Consider the following 21434-nt stretch of genomic DNA (forward strand, 5'->3'; position numbering starts at 1 on the left):
AACCTACCTGTCCGTGTGTGTGCATGGCCATGTGTTTTTTAGTTTGTACAGACCATAGTTAACCCCATAGTGTGTGTCAGGGAATCATCTGTCTGTGATGCTCGGGACAGTGGACGGAACTGTCACTTGCTAGATCGGACCAGTGCTGCATCGTCACAAAAGTTTATCATTTGCACGTATTTTTAAGCCTTGCAAATTTTATATTTAAGCTTAAGATGCAAAAGAGAATTCAATTCAGTAATCGTGCACTGTTTGAGAAGTTTGTGTGAGCAACACGCATCCAATGCACGCACCCAGAAAGCCGCATCTCAGTCAGCGGCTTTCATGTCTTCTTTCTCTTGAACGGACATAATCGTGCAAAATGATGGCAAAGTGCCCAGGTTGCGAGTTTCCTCGTAAACATATAGGCTGCGTCCAAAATCACATACTTTGAGTAGGTATTTTTTTGAACAAGTATTCATTTCACAACCAAAAAAAAAATGCTATTTGTTTTATATAATATCAATGCGTGTAGTGTGAATGTAACCTGGACGTACTACATTCGCCATGTTGTCGTCCCCATGTGACCTACCAGCGTCAGTTGCGTCACTTCACTGCCATTCACAAGTCCTTTCTGTGGCCTCATGGGATAGTAAAGTGTTCAACGTATGCACACTTCATAATTTCGCCGGATAGGTCTGGATCAGGGTACTTTTTTTTATTTTATTTCTGTACCTGAAATCTACTGTTAGATCAACCTGAAAAGCATTGTTTATTTCATTTGTATGTTTGTTCTATTGTATTTATATACTTTTGCTTGTAATTTGATTATTTGTTTTTATTTAATTACTTACTGTTAACAATATTGGAAATTTAATATTATATAGTTAGGCTAGTAGTTTTTGGTGTCATAACCTTTTTATTAAGGTTACATGGGTCAAAAACAATTACCAGACCTATTTTATTTTATTTATTTAATACTTTTTTGTGTGTTGGGGGCCAATAACAATTTTGCCAGTGCAAGTAAAAATTTGAACCCAACCGGGCCAGTAGAAAAAATCATCCGCGTTGAGCCCTGGACACTGGAGCTACTGACTAGCATGGTTGTAATGCTCCATACACCATATATTGTGACAAATTCCCATTTCTTTGCTACTTTTTGGAACAAATAGCTTGTTAATAGAAAATCTATACTATTTGAAAACAATATCTTTTTAGTTACTTTCCAATGCTGGAGGGTCAATGCATACCCCAATAGATGAATCAAAAGAAGAAAGAGTTTATCCCCGAAGGTCAATCCAAGATTTTACAGGTCAGGATTAGTAGTTTCCCCCCAGCTACAGTCTGCTTTGCTGTAGATATTGGAACTTGTAGGAAATGCATTATGTCGACAAAAATACAAACAGTGGAAAAGTTATACTTGTGTTGCAGAGCGTGTCAGTTCAATTAAGTTTTTCAGTAGTGCAGTTTTTTAAGCCATTGCATTCGTCAGCACATAGAGGCAACACAAAGAGAGAAAGACAGAGAGAGGGATAAGGGGGATGGGAGAGAGAGAGAGATAAAGGACGAATCATCAATCCAGCCTTTCTGTCCAGGAGCATCCTCACCACATCTCACTTCAAGGTTTTAAGCTAATTTAGGTGACAACCATCCCCATATTTTGAACTCCCCTTGTTCAACTCCCCCTCATCTATAATAATGATTAGTGTGAAATTTACAGTTTTGTGTAGCATCAAGCTACACAGAAGTGTAGTTTTATGTTCGATAATGGACAATAAAGTATGTCTTTCCAAAAACTTTAATGTATGGAAAACTATGGAAAACATGGATTTGTAACAATGAAGACCAGCATGTGAGTTGTGTGTGTCTGTACAGACTGTAGGTTGAAGATATGGGACATTTACTCACAAGCAGTGGTTTGAGCACAGAGAACAGAGTGTTGCTCACTAGGAGTTCTCTCTAACATTTCTGAATAATTAATAGGGGTTTTTGGGGAGATGAAGGGAACCAATGAGAACACAGGAATTTGCATGGTTGCGGGATGCACCGTCTGCCGCTGTGGATTTGGGACTACCATCAAAGCACACCGCCTGCAGGTTTCACCATACACACACACACACACACACACACACACTTCTACGCAATCACAGAAAAACATATATTAACTGCCACATTCACTGTTTACGACGGATGCAAATCTATGGTTCACCCAAAAATAAGAAAAATTCATGTCATCATATACTCTCCCTAAAGTTGTCAACTTGTCACAAACCTGTATGATATTCTTTTTTTCAAATATTTCAGTGGTTTTTGTCCATTCAGTAAAAATCTGTGCTCTAGATTGATGATTTGATTTGATTTGATTGAAAGAAAGAAAGAAAGAAAGAAAGAAAGAAAGAAAGAAAGAAAGAAAGAAAGAAAGAAAGAAAGAAAGAAAGAAAGAAAGAAAGAAAGAAAGAAAGAGAAAGAACGAACAACATTGTATCCTACTGACTTTTTATTTTATGGACCAAAAAAAAAAAACATCTGTCTAGCTCTATGTACATATTATACTGTATACATACATGTACATATGGATTGATGGATATATGTGTTTCTTATAGGCTGTGCATAACTAAAGCAAAGCAAAAAATGTAAGAATTTTTGCCAGGTTTTCCTCTTTAATTTCCTCTGGCATTTGTACCCTTTCAACATCTGTTGCAGAGCTTCAGAGAAAAAACTGAGATTGCTCTGACTGAGATTTCATATTCTCATTGAGTCTTAGAGAAGCCGTCAGCATTAGAGATGAGCACAGGTGGTCTGTTGGTGTGTGCATGTGCGTTATCACGCAGCATTGTGCCGGAGACCTAAAGGTTAATTGGTTGTCTCTCTGTCAGAGTTTGAGCATCTCTGAACTCACTGAGGTGTGAAACAGAGCTAAAATTCCCCATAAAGTTTGCTGTCGACCAAATCAGCCTTCCTGGAGCCTCGCTTATTGATTGGAGTGCGTGTGGTTGTGTCCTTCGTGACACTCTTGCAGTTGATACTGTGGTCTCATACAGTTGATATAGACCTCATGTTCAGTTGAGCACACACACATCCGTGTGGCTCCAGGGGCTCTGGGGGAGGTGACTGGATGGCTGTGCATATGTCACAGATGTGCTAATGTGTGGCTGAGTGGATGCATCCTGACTGCAGGCAGTCAGATGGAAATGTAGGTTATACTGGTCATATATACTTAGTCCAGGAGAAAGAGAGTGAGATAGGTCTTTGTGTAAGGGGGAGTTCTTGATGGAGGAAAAAAGACTGTGCCCTCTAAAAACAAAGGGAGCGATACGATAAATGGAAGATTGTTATTATTATTATTACTTATAGTCATTCTTTTCAGTGTCATGAAGGCTGCAAGTATGAAGATGAAGCATTCATTTAACTGAGCCGATATCATGAGAATTTTATTTGGTGATTTTGAATATTATGGCATAGTTTGTAACAGTTTTACATTTTGGCAAATTTGTATAAATTCGTATGATTTGAGGTTTTTACATTTACATTTTTTTATTTTTATTTTTTAAAGCAAGCATGAAGGTCTACCCGAACCCCACACCTAAATAACCACCAGCAAGGTACAAATGTATGAAAAGGTACAAATTTGCCACCAATTCGCCAAAATGTAAAACAGCTGACATTAGTGTTTCACCGGTGACCAAAACTGCAAATCTGTATGAGTGAGTTATATTTTGTAATTAGCAGTTGTTATGAACTTGATGGGTCGGCATTAGTCCACTGCGGTAATCAGCCAATCACAGTCACTGCCTTTTCTCGTGTGGCTTTTAGACTGTATTTTGTGTAGAAAACGCCCCTGTCCTACACACAAGTCACAAGTGGTCAAATGTGTCTTTTCACTTCTCTTTCTTACCTTCCACATTCATTCTGTTACGTAACCATCTTAGAGTTTGTCCCAACTTAACACACAAAGGTCCTTAAGTAAATGCGTGCATGGAATGAATAACCTTAATGGAACCTCTCTGAAATGATTAGTCAGTAATGGGATTTTGCAATCAAATGTTGTTCTATAATGATCTCTGAACTTTATAAATCGACAATGTCTCAGAGGATAATGCACAGTCACCATTAATCAAAGTCCTTTACAAGACCAAGACCCTATAGAAATGCATATCGGGGACCTTTTGTCCTGTTTCTTTTTTCATTCTCAAACACACTACACACACTGGTGAGGTGCTTAGGAAGGAAAGGAATGCAGGTTACCATGTTTGCACATAAGCCTTCTTTGGCACACATTTGAATGGTCTAATGTGGACCCCTAGTGGCCAATCACAAGAAGAGAACAGCAGTGGATCTGATAAAGTGTAAAAAAATTGACCAGTCATCATAGGTGAAGCGAATATCATTGGTCATATGGTCTGGGTAGATTAGATGGTAAGTAAACCATCAGTTTCTTGTAGTCAGTGTGTTGGATGCAGGAGAAATGAGCAGGAATAAAGATCTGAGCGACTTCGACGATGAATAAATTATAGCGAGGCGACTGGGTCGGAGTATCTCTAAAACGGCAAGACTTGTGGGTTGCATAAGCATGATTAGAGTGGTTGGCACTTGGAGGATGATGGACAGATCCATGAATGGATGATGATTAATCGAAAGTTGAAAGAATATTTTCTTGCTTCAAGAAAATGTAACAAAAGCTTGCAGAATTTAGATTACTGTGACTGGTGCCGTTGCATCTATTGTAGGCTACCTTTGTGCTGTCTGAACGAGAAGGCGTGTGTGTGTGGAGTAGAAGCCGTCAGATTCCTGTGTGTGTGTGTGACTGGTAACCACAAAGGACTTCATTAGCATCCATATCTGAACATCTAATCTGAATACATCTCTGGAACATCAGACTTATAACATGAAACCAGTTGGCATTCATGTGTGCTAGTACTTCAGTTTGAACTCATATACATGCTTACAGACACACTTCAGTACCTGCAACATGACTGCATTTATTAAAAGAGTCCATACTTAAATATCCTTTTGCCTATAGGGGTTTTAATTCATACACACTCACAGCTGTGACCACGTATGCATTTCCTCTTGCGTGTGCTCTACAGATTTCCATGTGGAGGCATGTGGTTGAATATGGATTTGAATACGTTCATCTTTTTTTCTGTTTGTGCACATACCATTGTACATACACTGAGTGACGTGAACTTTGCTGTTTGAGCTATTTTTGGGTCAACTTTCTTATGAAATGATCCAGTAGAGGCTGGTCTCTATTTGCAGATACAGTGTGCACGTTGTTGAAACTGAGCAAGAGACAGACACAGATATGCAAACAAGGGTTGAGGTTTTGAATGCAGATATTTAGGTGGAGAGTTTCAGTATCTCCATTAGACTGAAGAGAAAAAGACCTTCAGCTCAAGAGACAAGCAGGAGTCAGAAGGTGAGATTTACCAATGTATTTTTTAATGTTTGATTTAATTTCAAGTGGTTATTATATTCAGAGGTGGGTAGAGTATCCAAAAACTGTACTCAAGTAAAAGTACAAGTACTTATAGAAATATTTACTCAAAGTAAAAGTAATAATCTTAATAGTTACTTGAGTAAGAGTAAAAAGTATCCAATGAAAAAACTACTCAAGTAGCTAGTTACTAAGTTACTTTGGTATAGGCCTATATATATATCTCTATGTATATGTAAGTCAAGTCAAGTATATTTGTATAGCGCTTTTCACAATACAGATTGTATCAAAGCAGCTTCACAGTATTAAATTAAAATAATACAACAAAGTTTGTTTCAAGAGGAATTTATTGATTGATAAAATTAAATTAAATATCCCCCAAATATCCCCAACTGAGCAAGCCAAAGGCAACAGTGGCAAGGAACCGAAAAACTCCATCAAGTGACCTAATGGAGAAAAAAAAACCTTGGGAGAACCCAGGCTCAGTCGGGGGCCAGCTCTCCTCTGGCATTTATGAGCTAGAGGCCGGATTGTAGTTTGAACTGTAAGATTATATGAATGCCTGGCTGAAGAGATGCGACTTTAATCTAGTTTTAAACATATATACATATGTATATATGTTAGGCTATATATGTGTATATATATATATATATATATATATATATATATATATATATATATATATATATATATATATATATATATATAACATTATATTATTTAGATATTTTTTATTTAAATGACTATTATTATAATAATTAGATAGGCTATCTTTGCAACAAAAACAGAAGAGACAAGCATTATTTCTGCCATCTGTTGCCCAGAAATCATTGCCTGTCGTTTGGTTTGTATAATAGTAACTTAAACAGCTACATTTGGATTATTAGACAATGTCGAAATAAAGTGAATCTGCAGAGTTTTGCATTTAAAGGCAGGGAACCATTAACACAGAGAAGAAAGAGTTAAAACTCTTAACATGTGCTCGCGCTCATGACCGCTACTGAACATCTGAACACAAACAACGATCAAATGCACATTGATAGATCTTCTTCTGTCTGTTCTCCAAAATGTAATCAAATGTATATTTCTGCAACCATGTTTAAACTGGTTAACTGTGTCTAAGGCAGACAAAGGCATTCGTTTTCACGACGATTTCGCACGCCACTGCGCAACACACACGAATTGTGTGTTCATTTCATTAACTGTGAACAATGGTAGCTTATTTAATGTAGAAATTAAGGGTATATGTCCAAAGAACTGGTAATGTCATACTTTGTAGTAGTGCTATCATGGCATAATAATCAGTTTGTCAAATGTATTACCTGATTGAAACGAAATCGAATGTAGGCCTATCGTCCTGTGAAATCATTCATTCACAGACGGCATACGAGCTAATAAAGACTAATAAAGATCTTCGTCGCTGGCAAACAATATGATGCATTTGCAGATTTGCTGTCACTTGACTGGACTGTAGGTCCACGGCCACTTCATCCAACGCTCTTGATGTTCTTAAATCTTCCAGTTAACGTTACAAGTCCGAGTGTGAAGCCGCTTCAGATTCAGTGCGTGAAGGAAACTGAACAAATCATTCAAACTTATTTGCCAACCAATTTAGACAGATCTTCCAACTTGTTTGATGAAGTCTTTGAACAGAATTGACTCAAAAGAGTGATTCATTTGTGAATTGAGCATCTCTCAAGCCCCAGAAAAAAGATACAGCGCGCTTGGAACAAACTACCATTGCATTAAAATAAAGTAAGGAGAGGAACGTTACTTTAACGAAGTAAAAGTACAGGTTTTTTTTCATGAGAAATGTACTTGAGTTAAAGTAAAAGTACCCACATTTAAATCTACAATCACTTTAAATCACTTAAAAGTAAAAAAAAAAAAATCCAAAAAAAATACTCAAGTAAATGTAACGAAGTAAATGTACTTCGCTACTACCCACCTCTTATAATATAATATTATATTATATTATATTATATTATATTATATTATATTATATTATATTATATTATATTATATTATACAATACAGTTGGTAAAATCATACTTTAAATTAACAAAAGTTTAGATTTTTAGATTATAATATCAATGCAGTTTATTTATTTCTTCACCCTGCGTGTGTTTAAAAGTAGATTCAAATATAATCTTATTTGCTGCAGCTGCCGCCTTTAAAAATCGGCGAAGTTTATTTTCTTGGCTTTTTTGTTATTATTCTACATTAAAAGTTTGACTATTCTTTTTTTTTTTATGTCATTTTTAATTAAAGAGTTCTGTTAGTCAGCTGGTCACGAACACAAATAAACCACAGCCACTTTTCAAATAAATAAATATATGGACATAAAATATCAATTTCAGTTGATATTATTTGATTATGTATGCTGAAAGAGCACTAGCACAGTGTAGTTTAGTGGCCTTTATACACATAAATTAATATTTGACTGCCAGTCAAAAAGCATTTGGATGAATGGAATGTTGGGATTCTCTTTTGGAATGTTTTGCCCAACGCCACGAAGTCACACAGGACACTGGAAAATGTTAGAGCAGCTTTGAGTCTATTATCACGATAAACCTTATTATTTCAGTATGACAGGAAGTCCCATATGTTTCCATGCATGGCAGGATGGATTAGCCAACAAGTCTATTTCCCTCTCCTCAAAATTCCCTGACTATTTGAGGTCTTTGCCAACTGGCCTTTCCATAAAAACAGGAATCGTGTCAGATTTATTGCAAGGTTTGCAATCAGTCATCGCTTTGTTGGATTGGTCCTCCTCAGACATATGCCATGTCACCCAGTTGTAGCGTATGCGTTCACAGATACTGTATATACCCTTGCACATCACTAGTTGCAGTATTAGGGTTTCAAGTCAAGTAGTCACTGGTGACTTTGCTGTTCTGAGAGCAGTAGTTTCTGTTACTCTCAGGTGAGAGACTGGCTTCTATTTCTGTTCTTCCTGTAAATGTGAGTTTTTCAGTTGCAAAATTTTCCTGTGGTTTGTATTGTGTGGTGTGTTTATTATGTTGAAGCTCACAATGGGTTGCACCAAAATAACAGCGCCTTCAGCAGCGAGGAGTCGAGGACGTCTTCTCTTTTATGGTAATGAGGAAGAGACACTTTCTAAAATAACTCTTTCAAACAACCGAAAGAGTGGCTGACTTCTTAATTGACTGACTTCTATACTTTTATGTGTACCAAGTCCAACTGAACTATTGGACTGTTTTACTGCCATTATTGATTCATTTCTGAAACTTTTTTTTTCAAAGCAACTTATTTATTATTTATTTATTTAACCAAATATATTAATTATGTGTTTGCCAGGACTGATTGATCAATTTAAGTCATTTAAAAAATGAAGTACAGATGATCATTCTGTGATGTCTGGATCTTCTGAAACTGCTTTTTTTAACTGGCTCCTCCTGTTGTTCTCTGTCTCTTTCATGGTAAATCATATGCAAATATTTCCATGCTTAATTTTTAACTTTACTGAATTCTCCCCATGCTTTATTCACATTTAAAACATGAATTGTTTTAAATGACCAGCGTGGAAGTCCAGCCAGTTGTCACTCAGCCTTGAAAGCATCAATACAATAATTGGCAGATGTTTATCTGGCAGAATCAATAATAGTTTTACTTGCTGCTTTTGTTTCTCTTGGCCTTCTTGCTTTGTCAGATGTGTGCACTTATCATTTGAAACATTTACATTCAAGCTGCTAAACAAAATGTTGATTTTCATGTTTTTTTTTTTTTGAAAAAGCACAATTTTCCTCTGACTTGCTGCTCTTTCTCTGTTTTGTCCACAGGGTATATCTCCCACCGGACACGGTCGACCCGAGTCCCCCGTGTACACAAACCTCCAGGAGTTGAAGATCTCTCAGTCATCTCTCCCACCTGTTCCCGCGTCCTCCCCTCTGCACATCCTGGGCGACTGGGAAACGCACAAAGATTCGAGTGGAAGAAGCTTCTACTACAACCGCACGACTCAAGAGAGGACCTGGAAACCACCCCGCTCACGAGACAACGGGGTCAGTCGCGGGGACACGTCCAACACTGGAGACATGGAGGTAACAAACAACTGGAAAAATGTACACCGAAAAATCCATGTTGGTCAACTGATATTTCTTGATTTCATGTCTTTATGCTAATGTGTGTGTGACTGTGTGCCCACATGCTTGTGCATGTGAAAGTTTGAACTAGGCCAAAGTTGAAGTAGGTCTTCAGTCTATATTTAAGCCTTTGAAAAATGCTGTTCATATATTTAAGCTTCAACAGGCAGTTGACCCAGCTTCAGAGAGAACAGAGTGGAGCAACTCATTCTCAGCTGATATTACTATTATTATGGATTATTATTTAAAATGACAAAAATAATGTTAGTTAAGTTGTTCTGGATACTGTAAGAGCTAACATGCATGTCTGTGTTTACGAGAGTAAATAGTTTGACCCGTTTCCTGAGCTCATTTAAGACAGCCTTATCTGAGGTTTTGATCTAAGTTTCACTCTTTCCATTGTCTATAGCTGCCATCTAGTGGTGAAAACTTAAATTTGGGTGTAATAAAAGTGGGGCATGGTATATTTTGTTTATCAGTTAAAATATTATCGGTTACAGATGCACTATATCGGTTTTAAAATGTATTATTATTTTCTAAATAATAATTATTATAACTATTATTGTTATTATTGTGTTTGTATTTATTAAATATAATAGTAAAATAGTGTTTTAATAGTAGATTTTAATAGTAATAATGTATTATTTATTACTGTAAATAATAATAATGTTATGTATTACTATTTAAACATTATACTATTTTGTAATAATAATAATTTTTGAAAAAGTAACATTTACATTTATGTTTTTATTCAAAGTGACTTACATTGCATTCGAAGAATAGCCTACATTTTATTGGTTTATTTCATGGAAATAACAAAATGTTGCCAGTGTTGTTAGCGCCATGCTATAGAGTCAAAGTTACTTAAATAAATGCTTTTATCTTTTTTTATTATTCACTTTGTCTTTCTGCCATTTTTGTTTTCTCATTCTCTTGTCCCACTGTCTTCTCTAGCATTTGTCCTCTGAGGAGAACTGTCCCAGTACACACTCCAGTCAGTCTGACAGTCAGTACGGATCACCCCCTAGAGGCTGGTCTGAGGAACTCGATGAACATGGCCACACACTCTATGTGTCTGAATACACCAATGAAAAGGTGCTGGAAAGAGCTGCTTACACACCAAAATCTATTTTTTGTTATGAATGATACATAGTGTAACAGATATTTTTCTTTGTTTGGTAGTGGATTAAGCATGTGGATGAACAAGGACGGCCGTATTACTATAGTGCCGATGGATCCCGTTCAGAATGGGAGTTACCAAAAGTAAGTTAAACCTTTTCACAGGAGGTACACCCAGACAATCTTTTTCCTGTATTTAAATCATGCGGTGTTCATTGCTTGCTTTAGCTCTAGTGTTAACCAGGACAGTAGGAGGTTTACCAGGAAAATCTAAAAGTATCCCTGATTCCCTAATCGAGTTAGTCGAGATCAGTGTGTCTAGTGCCTCGGAGGCACTGTTTATCGGAGCACACTCTCTTCTTTTATTACACATAGTCTTACACTCATTCCATATAACATATACACACACATGCTGTGCTCTGGGGGGCTGTGCGGCTTGGGCGGGCTTATGTTCGGAGGAGGGGATCTGAGCGCACATGGTGCTGTGGACGGTGAGGGGAGAGGTACGACAGCGGCTGTTCTCTATTCTTTTCTGTGTTTTTTATCACTGTCTATACTTATTTCATATATAAATTAACCAATCTTTTTTGTTAGTTTCTTCAAAACATTGTAGAATTGTGTATAAATAGATGCAGAAAATCCCACTATATTTATGAAATTTGCATAGTGTTTGGAAGCTATTAATGTGGATAAAATCCTCTACATTTTGAACTGGAACTCCTTCCCCTCGAGTCCTCCCCATTTCCAGTCAGATCTGGCTTTAATATATGGTTTTAACACTTTCTCTCTTTTCCTTCCTGTCTGTTCCCAGTATAATCTCTCTCCTCCAATCTCTGAAGAAGCTCCTAAGAGTCACAGTTTGGAAAGGAAGCAGCAGGAGCCCATTGTGCTGACCAAGTGGAGACACAGCACATATGTGCTGGACATCACTGATAAGGTACACGTCTATGTTGTTGGACACAAAGTGTTCTTCCTTAGCACCAGGGTGGCCGCGGGTCCTTAAAAAGTCTTAAAATGTCTTAAATAAAGTTTTCCTAAAAAAAGGCCTTAAAAAGTCTTAAAATGTCTTAAATTCAGATTCGATAGGTCTTAAATATTTCTGGTCACGTTACCGCTAAAATTTCTCCACTCTGACGGACCTAATATCCGTCAAATAACAAGTGAAGCATCGAATCGCGAGAATGATTCAGATTTTATTACATAAACAGCTATTGATAATGATAATGTAGGCTTTTTCTGGTAACGCTGTTGAGGCTCGCTCTGCTTGTCTCTGTGATAGATTTTATAGGAAGAAATCAAAACAAATGAGCATAACGGCAAACAAAAAAACTCCCAGAAGAAACATACTGAGGTAAAAATACACTCTCGCGTTTCGGGAGTCGGGATAGACGGAATTGTCACTTGCATAATCGGGCCAGCATTGCATCATAAGTAACTTTACCATTTGCACGTCTTTTAAAGTTTTACCTGATTAAACATTCACGCGATTTGAAACTATTCAGTACTTGCGCGCTGTCTGAGAGAGATGGGTTTTTTTCTGCACACATACATAGAGTAAAGCCGCCTCACAAACAGCTCGTGGGTAACAAAAGTAATTTTTCGTGGATTTTATCGCTTTAACAGTCAAAAACATGCGAAAATGATGTCAATTTCGGTCTTGGTGAGTATCCTCTAAACACAGTCGGTTATGTCTTAAATAAGATCCGTGCACTAGCTCTTAAAGGGACAGCAGCCATATGTGTCTGTCATTCATTTGGTTGTCAAAACAACAAACCATAGCTTTCATTTTAAGGAATCAGGATTAATAGCCTATGTATTTAATTTAGTCAGGACTAAAATACTACCCAGTGTTATTTTACATTTGATTACTTTATTCAGTCTCTGTAGTATTTCTGAATACTAGTGTTAGACCTAAGCAAAAACTTTTCTCTTTATTTCTATTTATTGGTATCTTTATTCTATTGTATTTATTTGTGCTACTTTTTTCAATTTAATTCAAAGATTGAAATCAAGCTTCCTTGTGTTGTGTAAATTCTTAAGACCAAAATTACCCCATTGTAAAAATGCAATGAGTGAGCATACATTTAGGCCAGATACATGTAATAAATAAAAGAAAAAGTCTAAACTCCCCCCTCAAATTAAAAATCTAATACGCATGTAATATAATATGTATTTCCATCACAGGTTTGGTCTTAAATTTCATTCAAAGTGGCATTAAAAAGGTCTTAAAAAGTCTTAAATTTTACTTGTTTATATCTGTAGACACCCTGAGCACAACCAAACAGTCTACAGCTCTCTTTTGTGTAATATATACATCAAATATATATATATATATATATATATATATATATATATATATGTTTTTGATAGAAGTCTTTATAGAAGTGATAGAAGTAAAATATTGTGAAATATGATTAAAATGTAAAATAACTGTTTTCTGTTTGAACATATTTTAAATGTAATTTATTCCTGTGATGGCAAAGCTGAATTTTCAGCATCATTACTCCAGTCTTCAGTGTCACATGATCCTGCAGAAATCATTCTGATATGCTGATTTAGTGCTTAAGAAACATTTCTTATTACGATTACAGCTGAAAATGGTTGTGCTTCATAATATTATTGGCTGTTCTTAGTATTTATTTACTCAATAAAACTGTTGTGTGTGTGTGTATGTGTGTGTGTACAGTATGTATATATAATGAAACAAACTACTCCAGTTAGACCAGCACTTAATGAAAGTAACATAACTGCTTTGATGTTCATTACCCTGGGTTATGAGTTTTTGGGTGTTTATTGTTATTATTGACTCCCAATGTTTCCCATACATTGATTTATCTGTGGCGGCCCACCGCAATATCAACAATGACCGCCACAAATAGATGTCGGTGCTTCTGCTTCCCATTCATTAAGAGACCGAGGTCCACCCACCACAGTTTCCCAAAATCCTGCGAGAAACACTGACTCCATTTATGTAACTCTCAGGACCTCTTTTACTATGAAAAGCAGCATGTAGCCTAAAAGCCAATTAGGAGGCTGTCAAAGTCATTTTTCCCCCACACAGATGCCAGTGAAGATTAACACATACCAAATATATTTCCTGTAGGAGAAGCGTGAGTTCTTAACCTCAGTGCATGTGTTTTGTATTTTATTTTGTCACTCAATCATGCTGGTTCTATAAAGATGCTAAATGAAACAAGCCTGGCATTATGTTGCTCTTGTGTCACACAATGGTTTTCATTCCAGCTGCCATTCAAAAACAGATGGTTGAGCGTGAACCGCCTCACCGGGGGCTTCAGTCTATCACTGTACAAAGTTAGTCACCTCATTATGCTGTAACCAATCAGATGTGATTACAGACTTCTTGATTTCTTCACTTCCCAAATTGAAGTGTTTCCATGCGAATCAAGGACATAAATCAGTAGGGTTAATCAAAACCTGCTCAAAATGTGCACTTCATGATTTGTACATGATTTATCTGGATGTGCTTATTTCGTGTATGCTTGCGTCCGCTGCCTTTATACTAACTTCTTTTATTACTAACATGTCAACAACATCTTGTCCAAGTTCTCACAAATAATTCAAGATTTGAGATAGCCGTGATTCTTACCATTATCTGTCAACACCAGCCCTTTTCTCTTAGGAAATTCTTAACTACCTTCAGAATGGATCTAACCTCTTTTTATATTCATCCTCTAACCCTGTTTAACACTGCCCGTTTTCTGCTTTATGACTTACAGGAGTCTGTAAATGCCAAACACAACTCTCTTGAATCAGACTCGTGCCCCTCTTCACCAAAACACCCCTCTACCGTTAGTATAACCCATAACCTGTGAATGTGCCTTTTCAGTGTAGTAACATTCAGTTCTCTTTTAAATGCATGTTGTCATCAGAATTAACAATGCAATTTAAATTGCCTAATTTAAATACTACTACTACTAATAATAATAATTTATACTCTATTGTATTATAATCATTATAATAATACAGTATTCTTATTTTATGTATTTATTTCGTTTTTGTTTAATCGGTTTCCCTTTGATTTTTTTTCTTTTCCTTTAATTTTTATTCATTTTTCTCCTCTCTGTAGCCCTCAGAAAAGTGTGGTGTTCTCAATGTCACCAAGATCACTGAACATGGCAAGAAAGTCAGGTAATTTATCTTTAATAGGTATGGGGAAATAGATATACTAAAATAGTCATATTTATGCATTATGCCGCATTTAATTTTTTCTTAAAAGAAAAAGCCTTTTTGTGGCCTCTAATATTGGTTGATGCAACAAAGAATGAATTGTGCTAAATTGAAAAATGGTCATTAAAGTGGTTAATTATGTTTTTTCAAATATTACCTTTAATGCTGTTTGTGAATATAAAAGGTCTGCAAAGTTTTAAAGATCAAAGTAAACGACAAATAAACCTACCCAGGTTTGTAATACATTTGCATAATGCCGACCTATGGTCCTCATTGGCTGTTGGCGAACAACGTCTGCTTTGACCCGCCCTCGAACACTGTAGCTGAAACTGGAAGAGTTTGGTTCGGGTTGTCAACATGTCAAGAAGACGCTGTTTTCTGCACTGCGAAAGCAAATCCACTTTACTTGCTTTTTCTATGCAAGGACTTAATATGCCATCATTACTGTTCGTATCACTGTGTATGTATACAAGTGCCGATGAAGCTTCCAGAGCTGAAATTCAAATATGGTAATAGGCGTTTTATTTCGGACAAGTCAAGTCAAGTCAAGTTTATTTGTATAGCGCTTTTCACAATACAGATTGTATCAAAGCAGCTTCACAGTATTAAATTAAAATAATACAACAAAGTTTGTTTCAAGAGGAATTTATTGATTGATAAAATGTAATTAAATATCCCCCAAATATCCCCAACTGAGCAAGCCAAAGGCAACAGTGGCAAGGAACCGAAAAACTCCATCAAGTGACCTAATGGTGTCCTAAAACTCCATCAGGTGACCCAATGGAGAAAAAAAACCTTGGGAGAACCCAGGCTCAGTCGGGGGCCAGTTCTCCTCTGGCATTTATGAGCTAGAGGCCGGATTGTAGTTTGAACTGTAGGATTATATGAATGCCTGGCTGAAGAGATGCGACTTTAATCTAGTTTTAAACTGGGAGAGCGAGTCTGAGCAACGAACAGTATCAGGAAGACTATTCCAGAGTTTTGGAGCCAAATGTGAAAATGCTCTCCCTCCTTTGGTGGTTCTGGATACCCTAGGTATGACCAAAAGCCTTGAATTTAGTGATCCTAAAGAGCGCGATGGATTATAGGGTGATAGAAGATCCGTTAAATAGACTGGAGCTAAGCCGTTTAGGGCTTTATAAGTCAGTAGCAATATCTTATAATTAATACGGAGCTTTATAGGTAACCAATGCAGTGATGATAAAATCGGTGTTATATGATCATATTTTCTTGATCTCGTAAGAACTCTAGCGGCGGCATTTTGGACTAACTGTAGCTTGTTTATTGAGGATGCAGGACAACCAGCTAATAAAGCATTACAGTAATCCAGTCTCGATTACTGCTCTGTTTTCTGAACAGTCTGACCAATCAGAGCAGAGTAAAAGAAGGGGTTGATGCTTGATCAAACCGTCTCAGACACTGTGAGAAAAGAGGTGATATTGCGATATATATTATGAGAAAATTATTGTTTTTGACCTTGGATGCATGTAAACCTATTGTAGGAGACCTTCAAAACAAAATTAGGACTAGGAGCCTTTAAAATAGCATAATAGAAGCACTTAAAAAGCATATTATGCAGTTCTTGGTGATTCTCTTTTCTAGTTTCTTATTTTATCTTTAGAATAGTGACACAGATGCTCTTATTGTTTTATTGTCCTGCAGGAAGAATTGGGCTTCCACCTGGACTGTCCTGCAGGGATCCTCTTTACTCTTTGCAAAGGGTCAGGGCAGCGCCACCAGCTGGGTATGTATTCATGCCAGGTTACAATGGCCCATTGCTCTAGGGCAAATGTGCAATTTTCCTCTTGAATAGATTGATAGATCAGTGTATTTGACCTTGGTAGTCTGTAGTAACAGTTGACAGCGCAACTTCAATCGACATGCTTTGAATACTGGCAGGCTCCTCCATAGTCTGCCGCAAATTTGCCTGAGTGTACTGAGCAAACTGCATTCAGCACTCAACAAGTGTGAACGAAAAGACGCCTGGATGCTTTTACGTAATAAAATAGTATTCAGATTTACTATAAATATTAGCTCTCCTGTCGATTTGTACCTCTCTCCTTCGTTTATATCTCCCATGTGTGTTGTGAGTGTGTTTTCATGCATCATCACTCTCTTTATGTTCTTTTCCTTTCTTTCATTTCTTCTCTGTCTCTTCAAAGTCGTACTGCCGCAACGGTTCCTTTCCTGAACTCCTCCTTTCATTGCTAAGTAACTGGAAGCGTTCGATTAAGCCCCGGCCTGCCGTGTCCTATACGCACTGTAGACGCGGCCGGGCTCCTTCTGTATGTGTCAGCCTCTCTGAACCGAATAATTGTGCCCTCTATGCTGATCTAGGAACAGTTTTGCTCAGATGACTGCAATTTGTAATGGTTTCAAATAGTATAGAAATGTATGGTATTTGATCTAATTTCATTTCATTATATAATTATTATTTAATTTAAGTTCTGTGATGCAGAGCTGTTCTGAGATCAGCTGAGCAGGGCAGCCTGTCCCCCATTTTTATTTGTGCACGTTCTACTTTCTGCCTGTGCGTCTCACTTATCGCCCCCTGCTTTGTGCTTGAAGTCAGTTCCTCCTGCAAGAGAGGCTGAATTTAAAACTGATTTGAGTTAGTAAATGAAAATGGATGCACTAAGAACCTTATGTTTGCTGGCATGCATTTCTGCATAATCCGACTCATTTATTTTATGCTATTTGAATGTATTTTCACAACATACAAAGTGGAGCTTAGCATTGCGCAAAGCAAAATATGAGAATGTTCTGTGCAAACCTGGGCCATGAATTATAAAACAGTGAAGCGTGTGCATTGTGAATTTAATATTCAAGTCTAACCTATTAGTGGACGTTCCCTGGCACCCATAACTAATTGACACTTAAAATGTAGCGTGCTCCGTAACTCGCTTTTTGAACAGGAACAACAATATAGCTCACGTTTAACAGCACTGGACTAAAGACAAATCCTAAATAACTCACAGATGATGATTAATTAATGGAGAGTGCCCTGGATTTAGACTGAGCTGTTTAATTTACCTTTGTGATTACAGTTTGGAGGCAACCAGTCCAAACCGGAATTCACAGTGGACCTCCGAGGAGGTTCGGTCGAGTGGGCATCCAAAGAAAAGTCCAGCAAGAAACATGTAATTGAGGTCAGAGTCAGCTGATTTTACCTCTGAATTTCTTAATATCTTCAACATTGTTGTAAATATATTTAGCAATTTCCTGATGAATTAGTAGAAGATAAAGCAATAAGCCATGAGATACTGTTGGTTACAGTGATTTTATCACTTGTACAGGTTGTTTTTACATTGCCTAGAACTCTTAACTGTATTTTACAGTAATTTAACCATTACTGGCTTATTACTTTAATAATACATGTTCTTTATTTATTTAACGGCAACAGCAATACTATAAGACAACAGTGGTGAACAAATAGCTTATTTAAGTTATTTAGTATTTGTTAGATATTATGCGAGTTATTAGTAATGAAAATCCAAATACATGACATCAGGTAGCCTACTGTAATACGGCTACGTTAGCATAATTGCAGCATGTTTATGATTGCCAAGCAACATAGCAAATATACATTTATAATATTAGTTTTCCAAGATTAACTGTAATATTTCAGTAACACTTTGGTTTAGGGTCCAATTCTCACTAGTTGCTTATTAGCATGCATATAACTAGGATATTGGCTGGTTATTAGTACTTATAAAGCACATATGAATGCCTTATTTTGCATGACCATATTCTACATCCCTTAATCCGACCCAATACGTAAACTTAACAAATACCTTACTAACTATTAATAAGCAGTAATTTATTATAATTTATTATTTATATAGTTTATTGAAGCAGAAGTCATAGTTAATAGTGAGAATTGGACCCTAATCTAAAGTGTGACCAATATTTCTTACTGTAACTGAATCTGTCCTGACACCTGCCTTTGCCCAATATGATCCCACTGACCTGATATGAACTTTGACCCCCTCAGCTGAAGACACGAGTGGGCACAGAGCTGCTGATTCAGTCTGAGATTGACAGTGTTATTAATGACTGGTTCAGAGCGCTTTCTGAAACCATCAACACACATGTGAGTGATATACACAACACAGTGCAAAAATATGAAATAAACTATTCAAAATCCCATTGTAATGACGATGCATGTGTTGTAGGCGTGGGAGTCTGATGAAGCCATCGAAGAGGACATGCCTGAGTCTCCTGGATCTGAGAAACACGACAAAGAGAAAGACCCCAGAGACTCAAAGAAAAACAGAGGTACAAATGACTTAAATTTGTAAAATAAATCATAACTACATGTAGGGTTTGTGCTGAGTCCTGTGTGTGTTTGTGCAGTAGTTAAGAACCCCAGCATGGAGTCGTCTGAACAGAAGAAGACCAGAGTGAAGCTGAAGAAGTTTCTCACACGGAGACCAACCTTACAGGCTGTCAGGGACAAGGGCTACATAAAAGGTAACAAACCCTGATATGAAGCAGCTAACAAGACTTTTTAAGCATTTGTGAATGATGTACACAAAGAGGAAGTGGTTCTGTTAGAAGACACCTCTGGTAACCCTCCTGTCTGTTCTCAGATCAAGTGTTCGGCTGCAGTTTGACTGCCTTGTGTCAGAGAGAAGGCACTTCTGTGCCTAATTTTGTCAAGACGTGCATTGAGCATGTGGAGAATACAGGTACCTATTTGTGTGTTTCATTGATTGTGATTGATTATTAATACGCTCTTTGAGTTGTCATTCTCAGACTACATCCACTTCCTGTCTCATTTCTCTGCATCTTTTTCTCAGGCTTAAATATTGATGGCTTGTACAGAGTCAGTGGAAATCTGGCCGTCATACAGAAATTGCGCTTTGCCGTCAATCATGGTAGGGATTTTTTTGTTTTTTTTATTGTAAAATTATACAATCTCGCAAAGAGGTCTCACAAATCATTGTTATTGTTAGCTAAAACTAAAATAAAATCTATTAAGAATTATTTCCAGTCATTTGAAATGTTGCCTTAGCGTCTAACTAAAATAAGTACTAAAATTACACACAAAAAAACAAAAAAAAAAATTACAATGAAGTTAAAATTAAAGCTAATTCAAAATATTCATACAGTCTGATAGCATATAAATTATACTAAAACAAAGGGTTCCTACACTGAAAGCTAACAACAAACATTCAGACAGAAAATGAATACTTTATCCAGTGGTTTATAAGTTTCTCCTTGTTATAAAGGGTGTGTTTATATGTCTGCAGATGAAAAGGTGAATCTGGAAGACAGTAAATGGGAGGATATCCACGTGACTACAGGTGCTCTGAAGATGTTTTTCCGGGAGCTTCCAGAGCCTCTGTTCACCTACACATCCTTTAATGACTTTGTCGAAGCCATTAGTGAGTTCTTTCATTTCTCTGTTTGGAATTTTTTTGGAAGTACTTGTTTGATTGATTCACAAACAGATTTAACTAGGTTTCATATGATCTGGAAAAGTTTGAGCAGCTCAGAAATGATTACTTTTGTTTTTGTCTGTTTTGGTTTTCCTTGAACTTTTACAATTTCTTAATTCTTCTTTTCACTTTTTAATTTAAAATATACTGTGGGGTTCAGAGATCTTAAATCCTGGGATTAAACTCAAATTTAAACCTAAATAAAACGAAGATGAAATATGATTAAATATTTTTGCTTCTATTCAAGTACGATAATGTTCTAAAGTTTGGGGTCGACAAGTCTTTTATGTTCACCAACACTGCATTTATTTGATCAAAAATACAGTGACTTTTTAAAATAAATATTACTCTTTGCATTGTGAAATATTGTAGTTTAAAATAACTTTTTTAAATATATTTAAAAGTGTAATTTATTCCTTTTGATGGCAAAGCTGAATTTCCAGCATCATTACTCCAGTCATCAGTGTCACATGATCATTCAGAAATCATTCTAATATGCTGATTTGCTGCTCAAGAAATATTTCTTATTATTACCAATGTTGAAAACAGTTGCTGCGAAATATTTTTGTGGAAACCCTGATACTTTTTTCAGTGCTGTGCTGTCACTTTTTTTAATGCATCCTTGCTGAATAAAAGTATAATTTTCTTTAAAAATATAAATCTTACTGATCCCAAACCTTTGAACAGTAGTGTAAAAAAATTTCTTTAGATGCTCTTATTAATAAGGGAACAGCATTTATTATTATCCACCCAGAAGACTAATAAAGCATCAACCACAAGAGGGAGCAGTTTGACTTGGGAAATAGTTTTTCCAGTTCCCAGAGCTGGATTATCCCGAGCATCTCATTCTCAACAGTCCTAATCCTGCTCTTTTTCATTTTGCTTGTTTTTCAGAAAACTCAGATTACAAGCAGCGAGTCCAATCCATAAAAGACTTGATCAAACAGTTGCCAAAACCCAATCAGGAAACAATGAAAGCGTTATTCAAACACCTAAAAAGGTAAGGAACTGCACCTCACATTGTTTTTACTGGAACTATTGTGTATTATACACTGGGCCATTTATTGCAAGGATTGATTTGTCGTTTTGAGTTAATAAGCCTTCCTTTCCAAGCCAGCATCATTCATTATTGATTTGGGGCCATGCTGGTGTGTGTGATTG

The 21434-nt window shown here is 36.6% G+C and overlaps 1 protein-coding gene and 1 long non-coding RNA gene across 8 annotated transcripts in view; one reads left to right on the top strand and one right to left on the bottom strand.

Moving 5' to 3' along the window:
* Positions 1-21434, top strand: part of arhgap12b (Rho GTPase activating protein 12b) — a 56415-nt gene that overhangs the window by 30401 nt on the left and 4580 nt on the right. For 2 of the 7 annotated variants that reach the window (XM_082151231.1, XM_082151233.1), the window contains 16 exons: positions 9220-9480; positions 10477-10617; positions 10705-10785; positions 11453-11578; positions 14379-14450; positions 14729-14790; positions 16492-16573; positions 16992-17114; positions 17877-17978; positions 18824-18922; positions 19005-19107; positions 19189-19302; positions 19422-19520; positions 19632-19709; positions 20085-20219; positions 21168-21273. In XM_082151231.1, the coding sequence (XP_082007357.1) occupies positions 9220-9480; positions 10477-10617; positions 10705-10785; positions 11453-11578; positions 14379-14450; positions 14729-14790; positions 16492-16573; positions 16992-17114; positions 17877-17978; positions 18824-18922; positions 19005-19107; positions 19189-19302; positions 19422-19520; positions 19632-19709; positions 20085-20219; positions 21168-21273 (1784 nt within the window). Of the gene's footprint in view, positions 1-9219; positions 9481-10476; positions 10618-10704; positions 10786-11452; positions 11579-14378; positions 14451-14728; positions 14791-16491; positions 16574-16991; positions 17115-17876; positions 17979-18823; positions 18923-19004; positions 19108-19185; positions 19303-19421; positions 19521-19631; positions 19710-20084; positions 20220-21167; positions 21274-21434 lie in introns of all 7 variants that reach the window. The other 5 variants (XM_082151230.1, XM_082151232.1, XM_082151235.1 and 2 more) reach the window with 4 other exon arrangements.
* On the bottom strand, positions 14696-16482 carry LOC309484855. The gene is made up of 2 exons (XR_014200991.1): positions 15236-16482; positions 14696-15152 (listed from the first exon to the last, which is right to left on the bottom strand). It is a non-coding gene; the product is annotated as an uncharacterized lncRNA (long non-coding RNA).

This window comes from Leuciscus leuciscus (genome assembly GCF_965113295.1).
Source record: "Leuciscus leuciscus genome assembly, chromosome: 21".
Taxonomy (NCBI): Eukaryota; Metazoa; Chordata; class Actinopteri; order Cypriniformes; family Leuciscidae; genus Leuciscus; species Leuciscus leuciscus.